The 18,768-nt window shown below is 44.0% G+C and overlaps 1 protein-coding gene across 4 annotated transcripts in view; it reads right to left on the reverse strand.

Moving 5' to 3' along the window:
• The window catches only part of LOC101943734 (butyrophilin subfamily 2 member A2-like), a 46,890-nt gene that overhangs the window by 13,634 nt on the left and 14,488 nt on the right, over positions 1 to 18,768 (reverse strand). For 3 of the 4 annotated variants that reach the window (XM_042861802.2, XM_008176941.4, XM_065561222.1), the window contains 6 exons: positions 17,810 to 18,157; positions 16,164 to 16,445; positions 11,303 to 11,407; positions 8,256 to 8,276; positions 5,898 to 5,918; positions 1,675 to 1,695 (listed from right to left, as the gene is read on the reverse strand). In XM_042861802.2, the coding sequence (XP_042717736.2) occupies positions 1,675 to 1,695; positions 5,898 to 5,918; positions 8,256 to 8,276; positions 11,303 to 11,407; positions 16,164 to 16,445; positions 17,810 to 18,157 (798 nt within the window). The remainder of the gene's footprint in view (positions 1 to 1,674; positions 1,696 to 5,897; positions 5,919 to 8,255; positions 8,277 to 11,302; positions 11,408 to 16,163; positions 16,446 to 17,809; positions 18,158 to 18,768) is intronic. The other variant, XM_042861803.2, reaches the window with a different exon arrangement.

Below are 18,768 nucleotides of genomic sequence, written 5' to 3' on the forward strand. Positions count from 1 at the left end.
CCACGCCCCAGCACCTCCTGCATGCCACTGAACAGCTGATTGCAGCAAGTGGGAGGCACTGGGGGCAGGGGGCGGGGCTGATCGGCAGAACTGCCGTTTTTTTCCACGGGTGCTCCAGCGGTAAATGACTCCCACATTTGGGGAGGTTAAGCCAGAGTGCTGGAAGCTCCCTAGAAGTGGGAGGGGCCTGGACTGTGGCCACGACCCCTACCCCATCTGAGGCCAGCCTTGCTCAGCCTCCTCCCCCGAGACCCTGCCTATACTCCACCCCCACTCCACCCCAGGCCCTGCTCCTGCTCGGCCCCCTCCCCCAAGAGGCCCCATCACCCACACCTCTCCACTCGAGGGGCCCTGCCACCCGTGCCGCTCTGCCCCCTCACCCAAGGGCCCCCGTCCTGTCACCAGTGCCTCTCTGCCTCTCCGGGGGTGAAGAGTCACAAGAAGGTGGCAGGGGGGAATCAGGAGAAACGGGTGCAGAAGTATGGGGGTGCAGGGGAAGGGACAGAGAAGCATGAGAGGCAGGTAGGGGGTGCAGGGGAAGGGGTGGAGAAGTGTGAGTGGTGGGTGGAGGGGCCATGGGGTAAGAGGCAAGGCAGGAAGAGGAGCAGTGTGGGTAGTGGTGTCATGGGGGAATGCAGAATGCAGGAGGGGGATGTCAGGGTGGAGTGTGGGCAGGGACATGGGCCGAGCACCCTTTCAGGGGCAATGCTCAAAAGGCAGCAAGCCAGCGGGGCAGCTCCAAAGGGGGGTGCCCTGCATCCTGTTTGGGAATAGCCTCCCTTGGCCTATTATATCCACTGCCCTTGTGGGGAGGTGTGATCCCTGACTGACATGGCTGTGCTGTGGAGATCCAGTTATAATGGCAAAACGGTGCTATTACCAGTATCGCTTGTGGGGGTGGCTTTACTATATCAGTACAAAGCGCAGCTTTGTTGGCACAAGCACCATCTGCACTAGGAATGCTTTCCCACTACAATATACTGGTATTCCTATACCAGTAAAGTGCTCCTGCTGTAGACGCAGCCTTAGAATGCAGGTGAAAAGTGCATTATGGTTTCCTTGGCCTGAAAACACTTAGGCATGTAAGGAAAAATTCTCATGAACACAAGTGTCTGAAGGATGGGAGCATTACTTGCAAAGGTTTACAGTTTGGAATGGTGCAATATGTTTAGGCCTGATCACTAATTATTACTAGAGAGGCAGTGTGGCCTAGCAGACACAGCACTGGAACTCAGGTGACATGAGTTCTAATCATGGTTCTGCCACTGGCCTGCTGGGAGACCTGGGCATGTTAGTTGTCCCTTCTCTGCCTCAGTTTCATGATCATGAACTCTAAAGTGCTTTGCGATCTACTGATGAAATCTCTTCACATAAGAGCTAGGTATTATAACTGCTCACTAGTCCTTTGTAAACCTTCATTCTTTGGGAACCTCCTACTCCCTTCAGTTTCATTGGGAGTAGGAGCTATACAGGAATAAGTGAAAGGTCAGTCCTTAAAAGTATTTTAAAATCCCGATTGCATTATGACTTCCCATAACATAGCATGGGGATTACTGTTAAGAAGTTATTGACATTACCTGTGGTTTTCCAGTTGACCTTGTCCCTTAAATTAAAAACTTAGCGGCGCACAACTTCACATATGAGGTGATATTGGGGGAAGGGAATGAAACTTACTGATATTTTCAAGAAGTTTCCCTAAAATAAAACAAATGGATAAATACATTATTTAAGAGTTTTTTCACTGAAAAGAGATATTAAGGAGTTTTTCATTTTATTTTGATTTACAGTTCAAGAAAACCATTAATCAAATTAGAACTTCCACCACTGCAACAAACTACCAAGGGAAGTGATGGATTCTCCATCTCTTGATGTCTTCAGACCAAGACAGGATGTCTTTCTGAAAGATCTGCCGAACACAGAGCATTGGACTCAATACCGGGGTAACTGGATGAAATATTCTGGCTTGTGTTATGCAGGAGGTCAGACTAGATGATCTGATGGTCCCTTCCAGCCTTAAATCTATGAATGAATTACATTTGGATTCATGATACAAGGCGGGTGAGTTAATATCTTTTATTGGATCAACCTCTGTTGGGGAGAGAGACAAGATTTTGAGCCACCCAGACCTCTTCTTCAGGTCTAGGAAAGGTACTCTGAGCTCATAGCTAAAGGCAAGGTGGAACAGATTAGTTAGCATATAGTGTAAGGGACAATTCAAGGTAGTGTCCCATTAACACCTGCAGTCACAGGACAGAAAGAAGGAATTAGTGAGTTACGCATTGTTGTAATAAGCCAAAATCCAGTGTCTCTGTGCAGTCCATGATTTTTAGTATCTAGCAGAGTTATGAAAGTCTTTTGAAAGTATTGTGCAGGTTTAGCTATAGAGTGATTGTTTTGTGAAAAGTGTTCACCCACAGGTGATAGGGTGTTTTTGTCTTTTATCAGTTTTCTGAGAGTTCATCTGAGGGCTTGTCTACACTACACAGCTTTTAGCGTGTCACTAAAAGTCTGGCACTGCGAATGCTGTTTGTCGGCATTTTTGCCAACAAAATACTTCCACCCCCTATGAGTGTCTTTTGGGGGGTGGAGGGGGCTTTTTAAAGCACCTGTGTAGTGTAGACAAAGCCTGAGAACTAGTGATTGTCTGGCTTCACCCACAAAGGGCACAGCTGCAGTAGAGTTCACAGCAGCGCAGCTGCACCGACCCCCACTGTAAGCTCTCTAATGTAGCTGTTGTAAGATGACCGGAGAGACCTCTCCCTTCAGCTTAACTCCACCAGTCCCCGCAAGCAGCAGAATCTATGTTGGCAGGAGAAGCTCTCCCGCTAACGTAGCACTGACTGGCCACACCAGCGCTTATGTCAGTGTAATGTATGTTGCCAACATAAGTTGTAGTGTAGACATAGACATAGCTGATGGGGCATTTAGTGCACATGTTGTTGTGATAGGCCTGTGTAGGATTCATGGATCTTGAAAGTGTTGTGGGGGATTGATCATTGTAGTAATGGAGATATGGCTGCAGGTTTTGCATCTGCTCTGGCAGGGTCTGGTGCTGTTTTGACTTGGGGTGTCCTGGTCTGTGTGGAGCTTTGTTCTGATGATGAGCTTGGAGAGACTGGGGAGGTTGTCTGAAGGACAGAAGAGGGGTTTAGGAAAGATTTCTTTCAGGATGAGGTCCCTCTTCAGTATGGGTTGTAGTTGTTTGATACCCCATCTGGGTTCCAGTGTGGGGTGGTAGGTGTCAACTAGGGTTCTTGTGGATTCACTACGATTAGCTATCAAACAAATGAATACTTTCAGACATTTACCGTTCTGAATGACCTGTAGGATTCACACCAAATCTGCTTTTTCACATACCCTAACCTCCTGTTGGCTTCACTAGCAGTGTACAGTGTGCAAGGACTGCAGGATCAGCTCCTACAATGCTAATCCCGTAGTTGGCTAACATGACTTGAGCCTTTAATATTTATTTGGTTCTGTACCTGAATCGTTAGCTGTTCTTCTGTCTTTACTATAAAGATTATGAGTAGAGTTACTCTCACTCTGCTCCCGCTGAAGTTAGTCAATGGTGAAACTCCCATTCAATAAGAGCAAAGCAATGGTGCTTTTGAAAATAAAAGTAGGACAGGTTTAGATTTTTTTTTCTTGAATGTCACGGGTCTATATTATATCAATGGTGTCAATTCAGAAAAGCATTTAAGCACATGCTTGGGTCTAAGCACATCAGAGTCAATTGGGATACACATGTACTTAACTTCAAAGTATATCGGTGCTTTTTTGAATCAGATGATATCAGTATTTAATATTCATTTGATTCTGTAACTGAATCTTTATCCATTCTGCTCTCATTCCATAAAGATTAATAAGCTTAGCTTTGCGCTTCTGTTGACTTATTGTTGGATAAAGACACCAATCCAGAAGCTCTAATTTTAACTATTATAAAAACCTGACACCATAGAAGCAATGAAAAAGAACATTCAACAGGAAAGGAAGCCAACATGGGCAGCCAGCAGCTACAAAAAGCTCTTTCCACCCCCATCATCCTGGGGACACACCCTCTTTGTAACAGGCCAGACTGCCCCTTTAAGGGCCAGAGGGGCCGGGGATCAGACAGCCCTATTCCTTGGAGAAGCCCAATAGGCAGGGCCTGGGAATTATCAGACCCACTGAGCAGCATCAAATGACTGGGTCTGATGACCAGCTAGAGAATATTGATGAAGGCCCCAGCTCCATTAGGGAGCCTGGGACCAGGAGAATACTGCCCTGTAACTACGCTCTAGACATCAGGCAGGGCAGCAGAGGATTCCGACAGGGTGGAGGCACCCACATGACAGATTTACATCAAGACCAGACAGCCATGGTTGATGGGTCATTAAGGAGAATCAACTCTTCCAGTGGGCATCTCCAGAGGATGCTGCAGAGAGCATATGCACAATGGAGGCCCAGTGACTCAGCGGGGCACGTAAGACATGTGATCCCTGACTCCATGTTTGTGCCAGTAACTTTCCATGCATACAGGTTGAGGGTATAAAAGTGGAGACGGTGACATAATTTCTTTGCCTCTTTCCTGTTCCACATTTCTGGACAACAATTTCTAACAAAGAAGAGCTTTGAACAATGGACTGAGGACCCCAGTATTTGGGATGAACCAGAGACTTATTGTAAGCTAGCAGATTTAACATCACTGCTATTATCCTGACCTACAGACGCTGAAACCAACTGCAATGTATCTGATTCATTTTAATCTCAACTCTCTTCCCTTTCAAAACTATTAATAAACCTTTATTTTTAGTTGCTAAAGGACTAGCTATTAATGTGATTTTGGGGTAAGATCTGGAAGAACCTAATATATGTGATTTCTGGTTATAATCATGCATCACAGAAGTCTGGTTTGTCTGGGTGGTGCATGAGAGGCTAGAGGGCCTGAAGGGGACTGTGTGTGGCTTCATAAAAACTAGTATAGTAATTTGGAAGCACCCATTTGTTACTGGCTTGGTATATTCTTTTCACCATCAATTGGGGGCACATGCCCTGTTTTCTGGAAGTCTGACCTGAGACTGGAGCTCTTGCTGCATCCCATATCAGGCAGTATGACACAAACTATTGCAGACCAAGGAAGGGGGGCAAGTTCCAGAGCTCTCACAGAGAAGGCTCTGCCGGTTGCCTTCTTCCCAATCCTATAGGTGTTTAAATTCCCTAGGCACCCAAGCTTCTGCCTTTGGGCATGCACACAACTGCCTAAGTCCTGGTGGCACAGAGATGCTCAGTTCCTTAGTTCAGACCTAAGGCTTGGGGAGATATTCTGGCTAGGCATTCCCCTGTCTAGCCTGTGGGGCCTGATCCAGTAGGCATGCCCAGATCACACATTACGCACAAAAAAGTTATGAGCCACCAGATCAGGAAGTGTGAGTGAAATTGAGAAAGTGAGTGTGTGTGCATCTGTCCCAGTTGCTAGGGCACTCACCTAGGGTGTGGGAGACCCAAGTTCAAGTCCCTGCTCCTAATCAGGCAGAACAGGGATTTGAAAACAGCTCTCCCACCACCCAGGTGACGGCTTTAACCATTGAGCTCCAAGTGGCTGAAGAAGGTTGAAAGGGAAGAGGGCTGCTGACCAGAAGAGTTGGAGGGAATTTATACCTCCTGCAGCCCCAGAGAAGCCCTCTTTCACCTGGACTGGGCTGGCAGCACCCACCCAATTGGAAAAAAGACAGGGTTTCTTTGTGACGTGATGTGAGCATTATGGATATAGTGAGGTGGGGGGCTCTCTCTCACTGTCTAGAGTTAGGAATTGCAATACTTAAATCTCTTTTAGGACCTAGCCTGTGGTGAGTAGATTAAAACACATCAAAAGGATACAAATGTGCACAGAAGATTATACTAAGAAGAATGTAACTTACGTTTTTCAGCCTGGATCTTCCCTAAGGAAAGAAGATAGATAAAGCAGAGTAGAAAAGAAAGATCACAACACTGAGCTTCTGTTTGAGTGCAAACCGAGTGAAAGGACAGTTTTTATTCTAAGCATTTTAATAATTTACATGGCTATTATGCTTGGCAGAATTCCATTTTTTTAAATCTTGATGGATAATGTTTATTTTAAGCTTTTTATATTTATCTGTCTGAATTCCTACAGTCAAAGGAAATTGGGGTGGGAGTGGTGTCAGACAATAATTTGAGGACACTAGACATGAGATTGAGAAAGGTAAATCTTTATAACCATTAAAACCCAAATTCTCAACCTTGCATGTCCAAATATACAAAGTAAAGACCCTTAAATTAAACCCTAAGTTCTCAAGCAGCATTTTTATTACTTTGCCTACCTGTAAACTTCTATTATCTGTGGAAATCTTATCCACATTTACCACCACTACCAATACAAACCTCATCCTTCCAGCGCAATTATCTCTTTATTAGTAGCCACTTATGATAGTTACACTTTCCCAGTGATTATTTGTCAATGTGCTTTAGATGGATGGCCAATCCTGAAAATATATATGGGAGTGAAGTTACTCATCTGCTTGAGGGCTGACCTATACACAATTGTAGAACTGGATGGGAAACAGTTTTCTTGCCCCTCAAAACGTCTCAAGAACTACGGACTTGTTCAGCAGATTGTGTTTCATGAGACCACTCCCAAATATATTTGAGCAGACTGTATGTCAGTTATTATTCAAAAGCAGCTGGCTAACGCCCCTCCCCCCTTACTGTATTCTTATCATTAAAACTATGAATAACTTAAAAAAAAAGTATTTTCAAGAGCTGAACTTTTCTTCCCAGCTTAAATCAAGACAAAAAGTCCAAAAAAAAAAATCCTCTGAACTTCCACAAACTGAAAAACAAAACTTTATTTCAGTTCATGTCAATCAATGTTCTGTTTCAATAATTTCACCATGACCTGCTGACTCCTGTTAAAAATACAACAGGCTTTGTCTTCATCAGGGATTTTACCTCTGGTTAGCTAACACATATAAGTACCAATGTTAGCTTCTTGTTTTCCTAGTGAAAATGCGCCCTTAGGCATCTCAGAAAATCTCACTCTGGCAACACTGATCCAGCAAGTGTTTATGCACATGCGTAAGTGCACACGTAAGAGTTTGCAGGACAGGGGCATAAGGTATTTAAATGTGTCCTGACTGCAGAGATGCTGACCACATAGCTCAATGGGAGTCTGTCTGGGCGATGGGTGAACATGGAGGCATTTCTCTCTCTATGGATTTAGGTGTCTAACTTCAGGCTGCTATGGGTGCTTCTACATTACACACTCTTCACAGAAGCATGCAGCGTACAAGCACTGCGTGCCCCCCTCGCATGGGGACAAATAGCTGTGTAGATGGTGAGCACTTCTTAAGTGCATAGAGTACAAACATGCCTGAACCCGAGGGCTATGCACTCTACACAGCTCTACACACCCAAACAGTTCTTTCCCCACCTACACTGCTGTTTTTAGCACTGTAGTGTCCTGCTGTCACCCTGCTTCTGGAGCCTTTCCTCACTGCCTCCCCCCTTGCCAGAGCCTTTCACTGACTCATACCACATTGTAGTGTGGGCACTGCCTGCTTTTCACTATGGCCTTGTCTACACTACCATGGTAAATTGACCTAAGTTACGCTACTCCAGCTACATGAATAGCATAGCTGGAGTCCATGTAGCTTAGGTTGACTTACTGAGGTGTCTGCACCGCCCTGCGTCGACGGGAGACGCTCTCCCATCGACTTACATTAATCTTCTCGTTCTGGTGGAGTACTGGAGTCGACCGTAGAACAAATCTGCAGTTGATTTAGTGGGTCTTCACCCGCTAAATCGAGCCCCACTGCATTGACTGCAGCAGCGTCGATCCCTGGTAACTGCAGATATGGCCTACATTTCACTTCAAGTGGTGTGAAGTCTAGACAGCCTATATGTGATTCATCAATCTTTATTTGCTCTGTCCCATCTCTACCCTGTGGCATTGGGATTGTGGTGATAAGGATTTGGTAGGGCTATCGGGCTACATTTTCAGAAAGTGTATCCCCTCTACAAATCAAGCCAGTCCAGGGGATTTCAAGTTTGGCACCCAAAAACTAAGGTATCCAAAGTTACTACTTGTAGTCACATTTGAAAATGTAGGGCAACATTTCCGTTCACTTTAGGCCATGAAATTAGGTCTGCCTGGACTCGCAAACATTTCATTATTTTAAAACAATTATATGAAATAATTAAATTAAAACACTATCAGACACACACAGGTATGATGTAGTGAAAAAGAGGGAATAACTTACCAATTTTTGCATGAAGGTTTCCTAAAACAAAACAAACCAGTGTACGTGAGTATAGATTACTTAGGCTCTTGGGTTTCAGTAAATACATATCTAAAGAAAAGTCTCCATAGCCTCATGATATAGTTTCATTCTGTTTTTATGCTATTAAACATTCTTAATGATTCCACTGTGTCTGTAAAATGGCATAAAGAAGCTACAATAATAGAATAAGAACATTTTACACACATTTTGCATTCACTTTCAGCATCAAGGCAAATCCAATCCGGTGTAAGTCATGTAGTAACCTTGAACATTGAGAATGCTTCATAAATCATTCTAGAGAAAGATGTGCGAGCCTCAAAGAATGAAAACAAATTAATCTCTGGATAACATGATGTGCATTTAGAGCCAGATATTTAAAGGTATTTAGATACCAAACTCCCATTGATTTTCATGGGATTCAGGCACCTAAATACTTCCAAATATCTGACCCTTAGTCTTTCTTTCATAATAACTGCATCGTCTCAGCAGTTCTTCATCTGTTTAACACCTCTTGAACTCCAAAAGGGTTCAGTTTCCTCTTCCTATCTTTGCATTACACCAGTTTACTGATGCAGAAATCAGGGCTGAAAAGTGTATCTATACACAAACTCTACTTATAGTGACTTATAACTTTCTCAAGTTGTCTTTTGTCATGAACTATCTCATGCTTAGTATCCGCCCCCACACAATATTGTGGTTGTAGAAAGTTCAGTGAATACTCCTTCAAATATTTTGTTTTCTATTACGATTTTTTTCACAAAAATAGGTATTTAATCAGTCAAATAGCCCTTGTGTATAATACATCACACACATGGTGTATCAGCATTACCAACTCCAAATTTTCAAATAGCCTGACTCAGGCCTCTACTCATGGGATTGGATTAAAAGTGAGATTTAAATAAATGATGTGTTCTTATTCATCTTCTGGTGTTTGAGCTGCTAGTAACCATGTTAATCTGGGAGGCTGAAGAACCCCTATCGTTAGAGGTTTTTAAAAAATGGTTAGACAAACACGTCAGGGATGCTCTTATTTAATTCTACCACAGAGTGGAGGGATGAACTAGGTGACGTCTCAAAGTCCCTTCCAGTCTTACATTTCTATCATTCTATGGCTTTGACCTTGTCTCCTCAACCATAACTGTTGGTATCAGACTTTTTTTTTTTTTTAAAGGTTGAGATTCTCTCACAAACAAATTTTTCCAATTGCTGCAGCTTTGAGTGGGGGAAATGAGCAAGAGACTTATTCAAAAATAGCGAGAACTGGCAACCCCGTTAGTGTGGTTTTCAGTGATCACTCAGGCCCAGATGCACAATGAGATTTACGTGCCTGAAAGCCCCTCATCCCCCTGGCCATTTTGTGTGGCGTTGGGCCTACTCTGCCTTTGTATTTGCAAGAAACGGCTCAGGTGCCTGAGTGCAGGAGAGGGGATCATAGAGAGACACCTCTCTCCAGCTCAAATTGAGGTGCCAAACTCAGCGATGGGGCAGGACTCAGGCCACACCCCTCTCCTTGGCATCTGCCATTGGCTGGTTTAGATGGCTCCCTGCCTGGCGTTCTGGCTTTTGTGGCTCCCATTCTTAGGTGCCTCTCTCTCCCCAGTCATTGAATAGGGAGCCTAACTCGGGCTTTGTGGATCACAGTGCTGTGCTAGTGATTTCCTGGGTGCCAGAACATTAGCCATTGTGATGCTCAGCATTTTAACACTTCCGCCTATTTGTGAATCCAGGCCTTAGAATCATAGACTCAGAGAATCTCAGGGTTGGAAGGGACCTCAGGAGGTATCTAGTCCAACCCCCTGCTCAAAGCAGGACCAATTCCCAACTAAATCATCCCAGCCAGGGCTTTGTCAAGCCTGGCCTTAAAAACCTCTAAGTAAGGAGATTCCACCACCTCCCTAGGTAACGCATTCCAGTGCTTCACCACCCTCCTAGTCAAAAAGTTTTTTCCTAATATTCAACCTAAACCTCCCCCACTGCAACTTCAGAGCATTATTCCTTGTTCTGTCATCTGGTACCACTGAGAACAGTCTAGTTCCATCCTCTTTGGAACCCCCCTTCAGGCAGTTGAAGGCTGCTATCAAATCCCCCCTCATTTTTCTCTTCTGGAGACTAAACAATCCCAGTTCCCTCAGCCTCTCCTCATAAGTCATGTGCTCCAGCCCCCTAATCATTTTTGTTGCCCTCCGCTGGACTCTTTCCAATTTTTCCACATCCTTCTTGTAGTGTGGGGCCCAAAACTGGACACAGTACTCCAGATGAGGCCTCACCAGTGTCAAATAGAGGGGAACGATCACGTTCCTCGATCTGCTGGCAATGCCCCTACTTATACAGCCCAAAATGCCATTAGCCTTCTTGGCAACAAGGGCACACTGTCGACTCATATCCAGCTTCTCGTCCCCTAGGTCCTTTTCTGCAGAACTGCTGCCTTAGTGCCTCAGGAGAGCAAGAGGGAGGATGGGAGGAATTACAATGTTCAAAATTTGTTCTCCAGTCTGTTCCTGGGGCAGGACCCTTTGTCAGAGCAAACGATAGAGTTACAATCTGTCCTGAATCCTGTAAATCACCAGTAACACTGAGCTATGCAGGGTTCTATGTTAAGTAAACTGTGAAGCATCAGGTATTCTGAGAGCCAGCCAGGAACTGGCAGAGGGGTATGGAAAGGTGAACAAATTGTACTAGAGGCTCTCTTTGGAGGGGAAGGAGGAGGATTTGGGCTAATTTGGACAACAAACGAAGATTGTCCATGTCATTATTAGGGCCAGACCTCAAACAAATTAGTGGCACAATTGACTAATCAATTTCCATGCACAGCTACTGCGATAGCACATGCATAACTGCGCAGACTGTGTTTATCAGGATAACCACATGTTCATATTAAACGCATAACGCTGCACCATGCTTATAGCCCTGATTCTGCAAAACACTTCAGCACATGCTTAATTGTGTGTGTAATCACATCTCTATTCAGCTGAGCCTGGTCCGAGATCATTATTATTTTCCCGTCTCCTTTCCTCATCTGCCTTTACCTCTTAACTTGAAGAGAAAAGCAGCAACGCCTATCAAAACAAAGGAAATAACCAGGAGCACGTACAGAGCCACCATCCAGGGAGACACCCTTGGGAAAAAAGGATCTGAAAAACAAAACCCCAGAGAGGTGTGGTAGTTTTGGAAAATAAAATACTTGTATCTCAGAAAAATACGTCCCAGCAAGATTTATGAGATAAGGGTGTAAATGCTCTTGTTTGAGCAACAAAAAATGCCAGAAACTGATTTTAAACACAGTTTCAGCTACATAATTTTGACAGAGTAGGGAGGGATGAAAGTGCATCAAACAAAGGGAAGCGAGGATCCCATATTTCTAACGTGGAAACCAGCCAGAAGAAAGAGTGGGGGAGGGGAATATGAAAGTGTCACAAAGCAGAATTGAAGGGGGGGGGGTGTTTGTTTGTTTCTCAACATACTTTTAAAATAATCCCTGCATATGGAGAAAAAAATCAACACTCACTGAAGTAATAGCTAAACTTAGGCCATGTACAAGTTAATGATCAGAATGCAATGGCGACTGTAATCATGTGAAACACAGAATACACACATATTAATTTAAAAAAATATTAAAGACAGCAAAGAAATGAATGGAATAGGAGCTATTTCTGTATCCATCGGCCAAACCCAGGTTCCAACTTTGAGGAGAGTGGAAGAAGGGGAGCTGTAGCTTCTTTCATTTCTCCATTAAAGTATTGGTTTAATTAACACACATAGGAAGAGAACTGATATTGGGCTTATCAAATTCACCAACTGCCCCCCCACAATTTTTTAAACTTAAAGTCAATGAAGTTGATAACATTAAAGTTCACACCGATAATTAGACCTGTACAAGTGACAGATTTTTCAGTTTGCTATCAGTTCTGAAAAAATAATAATTTTGGGTCAATCTGAAAATGATTTACAAAAATTCTGATGCGCCAACAAGTAAAAATTTATTTTAATTTTGAATTTTTTTCTTTAAATTGTTGCAATTTTTAAAAATAAAATTGGAGGCAATTCAAAAATGAGTCATTTCAACTTGAAAAATCAAAATATGTTTAAAAAATGTCAAAAAATGGTCTCTTGGGGGTATTTTTTAGATGAACAGTTGAGTGAAACTGATGGGTTTTTGTTTGGGTTTTTTTGGTACTGAATCTGCATTTTTGCTTGGAAAAAAAGTTTCAGACAAAAAAACGCACCCCAACTCCATATGTAACTCCAAAAAGTATATTGAAGTTAGGGTCAGTTTTTCACTTTGGGTTTGATCCTGCCAGGCATGAAGCAGTACGACGCTGAATAGTATGTAAGTCTAACCCCATTGACTTCCTGGACCCAGTTAACCTCTTTGTTTTGTATAAAGAATCCAACCTTAATTACAGTCTTAGCAACATGAGCAAATATTGAGGGTTGAAATAAGTGCCCAGGTTAGGTGTTCAGTGTGTTACATGTCTGTGGAGTGCGCAAGTAGTTCTCAACAGGAATTTGCATAATAACGGGGGGAGATCCATGTGTTGTGTCCAGTGTGTTTATTTATCCGTTGCAGGCAGAAATTCTTTGCAACAATGTCTGTCACTGTCAATAGAATTATGATCCATGAACATAACTTGTGTTTCTTTCTGTCCCTTCCACCCTCTGTGTATGGGCTGGAGACCTACTCTATCATTGGCAGTCACTCTACCAATTTAGGTCAGAGTTCCTCACCATCCAGATACAGACAACATATTGATATGTAACCAATCCACTCTGCACTAGCTGAATGGGCGGCAGATTTCTGTGCACCTCATTCAGTGAACAAGATGCAATGGTTGGAAGTTGAAAGTAGACAAATTCAGACTAGAAATGAGAGACACATTTTTAACAGCGAGGATTATTAACCATTGGCACAATTTAGCAAGGGTGGAGGGTGGATTCTGTATCACTGGAAATCAAGATTGGATGGCTCCCCCCCCCAAAAGATATGCTCTAGTTCAAACAGGAATTAAGCCATGTCCCCCCACTTTTTAACATGGGCTTAGTAGCCTTGGGCAGGCATGGAGTAGCAGTGGCAGGGGCTGTGCTTCATGGTGGGGGAGATGATCCCACGCTGTGAAGTGCAGCCCCTTCTAGCTGCACCAGCCTCTTCCCAGAGAGGGGGCTGAGGTGAGCCTTAGCGCTTCATTGCCATGGGGACCTGCCCCCTGTTCCTCCTGTCCCCCCTGAGGCCCTGCCCCCTGGCCAGGCTGGGCCCTGGTAAGAGCCACCCAGGGAGCCCGGGCCACTATGAGCAGCCCCTCCACCTGCCCTGGGGGCAGGGACATGGGCCAGGAGGTGCTCTCAGGCCCCCCAGCCCCCCTCCCAGGGCAGGTGGAGGGTCCAGGGCTACTCACAGTGGCCCAGGCCCCCCAGGCAGTTCTTACCATGGCCTGGTTACAGCTTCCAGCCTGGCCAGGGGACGGAGCTCCAGGGGGAACAAGAGGAGCAGGGGCAGGCTGCTGGGGGGAAGATGGGGAGCAGGAGTTACACTGTTCTAGAGCCCCCCCAACTTCTATACAGATTCTGGAGCTCCTGTGAGGACCCCAAATTGGCCAGGGCCCCTGGGCACAGGCCCCAAGGGCCTGTGTGTTAATCCACCACTGATTGTAAGACTCCTGGGGCGGGGACTTGCTTTTTCTTCTGTGTTTGTACAGCATCTGGCACATGACTAGGGCTCCCATCACCTCGGAATCTGTAAAACCAGCTGTGACACAGAAACCCATTGGTGCCCTCTGGCAAAGGATTCGCTACTCCGGATCAGCAACTGCTGACAGGCCTGAGAAACTCACTACACCTAACACACCACTTTCACAGTATTTATCCATCAAGAAAATGATGTAAGGGACTGTCATGAATATAGGGGGAAAGGTAGTAACCTTTATGTATGCCAGCCCAGTCAGTTAGCTATAAAATCCTTCTTAGTAGCTGTTCTCTACTTGCTTTACCTGTAAAGAATTAAAAGGTCTCAATGGGATGCAGAGGTAAACTTAAAATGAGTTGGCACCTGATCAGGGGAACCAATAGGGAAGCTGTACCCTTTCAAATTGGAAAAATCTGCTGGGTGCAGGGTCTTTGGTCTCTGGGCAGAAGAGAGAAAACAGAGAGCAAATATGCTGTAAGAAACTTGAGCCAGGTCTGAGAAATCATCTATATCATCCCTAGAAACTATTCATTGGAAACCCCAGATATGTAAGTAGATTAGGAAATGTTAGAAGATGCGATCAGGGATCTTTTTGTTTGTTTTGATTTGTAGATTCCTCTGTGCTAACCCCAGGTGCTTTCATTTTGTTTTGCTTGTAACCTTTAAGACGGACCCAAAGAAAGTCATTTTTGGTGTTTAATCCCTAACATCCTCTTTTTTTTTCAGGTGTGGTTCTCTATTTTGTTCTTATAATAACATTTTCCTTTTTTTTAAAAGAATCATTTGATTCCAAAGTCCTTAGACAAAGGGTTGGTCTGTGCTCACATTGCTAAGGCAACTGGTTGGTATTTTATTCTCAAGCCTCCCCGGAAAGGGGATGAAGAGGCTTGGGGGGCTATTTTGGGGGGATAGGGATTCCAAGTGACCCTTCCCTGAATATTTTGTATAAATCACTTGGCAGCGATACCTATCCAAGGCAGAGGACTCTGTGCCTTGGAGTAGTTTTAACCTAAGTTGGTAGAAGATAAGCTTAGAGGTTCGTTCATGCAGCCCCCACCATCTGGACTCGAAGTGCCAGAGTGGGGAATTTTAGCCTTGAGAGGGACCTAATAAAAGATTTTGTCATACTGCTCTTCCTAATCTTTGTGAGATGTATGTACAGATGATACTTAAGAAGGTGTGTGTATGTATTGAAAATATGATTTAGAAACTGTGTCCCAGGCAGAGCGGACAGACAAGTTTCTTCCAGACAGGAGATAAGATGTACATTCAGCATTGTAAGTCAATACAATGGGAGCCTCAGCTGAATACGGAGTAAACAGGAATATTTGAAGAAACCTTGCAGCCAGCAACTAGGTGAGTCATGTGGATTCTGAGGACAAAAATGATAGATTCTGGGGTCTAAGAGAAAGACAAGTAAGCCATTTTGTTATTCATCACAGCACTTTTTGCATCCATGAATGGTGGATCCTAGCCATGTGGGTTGGTGATTCTGGGAAAGACTGTTTTAGGCGAGAAACTACTTTAGACAAGGATTTTAGTCTCTTCGAGTTAAATTTAGCCTCTAATAAGCATGTTATACTTTTGTTTTATGTGTAACCATGTCTGTTTACATTATCTTTACTCTATCTCTTAAAACGTAATCTTTGTCAATACACGTACGATTGTTTTCACTATAATTAAACCGCAGTACACTGATTTTATAAATGACTTGATCCTGAGCAGTATACTAATCAAGCTGAACCTGGTAGCTACTGGGAGTGTCCAGTGGACAGGGGCTGGACACTACAGGGGGATGCTTCAGAGGAGCTTGGGGCCTGGGATGCCCCTAGTGTTAACCTGCAAGGCAAAGCCAGGGCTGGCAGATTGTTTGGGGGGGGTGACATGCTGGTGGTGCCAGGGAGCTGACACCAGCTTAGCACTCTCTCACTGAAACAGGAGGTAACATGGTGACTCACAGTCTTGGGAACCCCCAAGAAAGTGTCACGTTACTTATGCACCCCGGACAAGAGAAGATGAAGTGTCTGACATTTAACATTTTCAAAGACATTAAATGAAAAGGATGAGCACTCATGAGACCTTTAACAGTAGCTGTCTTTGGTGCAAATACTTTCATATTATTTATCAGTCATAATTTATTTAACCAATTTTTATTTTATGTACTTATTAATTATTGGTGACCACTGTGTGTTGTTTGGATAGTAACTGACCTGCTATATAAACTGTCGACTCCTTTTCTTGGTTGAGGAGGGCATTCCTGATATGACAGGACAGGCTCTGGTTAGAAGTCTCTGTTATAATGATAGAACTCTGTGTCTCAAACAGGCCATTAGCCCCTCGGGGTTTTGTTTCTGACAGTGATGTTAAAGGCTGTCCACTGGGATCTCTCCACAGCACCTCAGGCTCTGGGTACCACCCAGCTGATCGACACACCATTCGAATCCCTCCATCCTGATAACCCTCAACAGAGATGAGAGGAGCAGAGCCCAGACCTGAAGGAAAGCGGGATAAACTGCTTAAATTCTCGATGCTAACTTATATGAATATTCAGTATAAAATAGAAGTACTTAAATCTCTAATAAAATGAATGAATGGATTTCTCCTCTGAATTCCTAGTACTCATCATCCAGGAAACTATGGCCCAGCTCCAGCAAAAAACTTAACCACATTCTTAATTTTCTTTTCAAACATATCTTCCAGTGAGATGCCCCTCATTCCCATTTCACTTCAGTTTGATCTTAAGCCCCATGAACTTTGAGTTCTGTGAAATCCAGGGGCCACCTCTCTGCCCGTGCTTCTTATCACAACACTTCAGATCTCTTGAACTTCAGTTCTGATGTCTTTGCCTGGGTGGTTGAGGAAGGATGTTCTCTGAGAAGGACTCTCAAGTAAGGAACTAACTTAAGAGCACGTTGAAGTGTTTGCTTTGAAACTTTTTCTGGGGAGGGTGTGGGAGGTCCATGAAAACTGGAAAACTCTGAAGGAAAGATGTCACTTAAAATGAAAACTCTTATTTGTGTAGAAATGTTTCTGGGAGCACAGTCCCATTTCTTAGCCAGCTCTAACTACCCCCATTTCCTTGGCCTTGTAGACCCTTAATTTGATGAATTTTGGAGAGTGTTGCAAAGCCCATCTATTCTCTCAACATGATTTTTTATGGGATGTGTTGAATGAGGCTGGGTGGAAGGAAGCGGGAGGGGTTCGATTCATTGTGCTGGGAAGATTTTCTGTTGACAATCACTCAACTTGAAGAGCAAAAAGAGTTTAGGCATCTGCTGACTATTGTGCTGTACTCAGATTACACCCTCCCACCCCACCCCACCCCCACCCCCAATGCAAAACAAACAAGCAAAACAATGTTGAGAGAAGCAGACTGGAGCAAGATGCCTCCTTTTCATTGAATAATTTATTAGCTGTCTTAGTGTTCAACAGTGGTTGGGATTTGAAAGTGGGTGCATGTGGAAAACACTGAAGTAAATCTAATGGGCCAGATGAAGGATCTGAAGGGAGAAGGAATTATTGTGTATGCACCTTCAACAAGGGGGATGGGGGTGGATCCATCTGTTTCAATATGGGTTGGTTCCTTTCCTGTCTCTGGGATTCCTACTATGGGACCAACAGCAGCTTTATCATATATGACTACATGGCCACCTGGGAAGTTGTAACCTTTTAACTCTCAAGAGGTCTGGGGTGAGGAGACGGGGGGACAACCTGAAATGCAGAGAGACACGTGTTGAAGATGTCAAACAATTTTTCAGGGCTGCTGGGAGTCTAAATAATATTGTAACGATAATATAAAAATCGGGGGGGGGGGGGAATGTTATATTAAAAAGACACACCAGCCCAAGCTACTGACCTGCTACTTTCAGTTCCAACAGAGATTCTTCATGAAAAGCACTTGATCGAAAAAAGCACCTGTACTGTCCTTCATCAGAGGGTCTGACATGGCGTATTCTCAAGGCAACGCTTCCATTGGCAATGTCATCTCTCAGAAATTCTGTCCTTCCATGATATTCTGGCATCTGCCTTTCATTCTGATTGTCCCCATCACGATAAAGGTGCACAAGTGAATAGAACTGGGACCGGTACCATCTCACCTCCATGTTCTCAGCGCTTACCCTGGGGCTGAGATGACAGGGTAACACAATGTCCTCACCTGCAGTGGCCGTGACAGGATGCTCAGGTCCAATCACTTTAAATTGAGCTGTGAAATGTAGCAAAGAGACAAAGAAAATAAATATTTAAAAAATGAACTTTTGATTAAAATGTAATCATTACAAGCAATGTGTTATATTTCATTACAGCTGGTCTAATACTACTCACCTCAGCTATGATGAGGAAATAATACATTGTTTTGCTAACATTAAAATAAATTCTTAAAACTGTTGCAGCCATGGACAATCCAGGACCCCCATATTTGGAGCAGAGACATGAAATTTGGCAGGCAGATAGCTCTGGGAATCAGAGAGGTGACTCTTCTTGTTCCTATGAAAATCCACCCATGTTTGGCCAAGTTATCCTTCTCTGAAAACCACCATTTGTGCATGTGCAATAGATATGATTGGTTTATTTCTCGTTTGGGTCTGTGCGTCTGGCGGAGGGAGGTGGGGGGAGGTTGACTGTTAGGATCTCCAAAAATTCCATCTTCTTTGAGCATGCTCCAACCTCACTGTCTTTTCACGGCACGGACTGTGCTCTGACATCAAGGCCCTTCCATCTACTCTGAAAGTGATCCCAGGCTCCACTGTGTGCTATTGGACATGACTGTATCAAGATGCACATGCACAAGGGGTCTGAATTCTAGCATTTCCTAAC

The sequence above is a fragment of the Chrysemys picta genome, chromosome 11 (assembly GCF_011386835.1).
Source record: "Chrysemys picta bellii isolate R12L10 chromosome 11, ASM1138683v2, whole genome shotgun sequence".
Lineage (NCBI taxonomy): Eukaryota > Metazoa > Chordata > Testudines > Emydidae > Chrysemys > Chrysemys picta.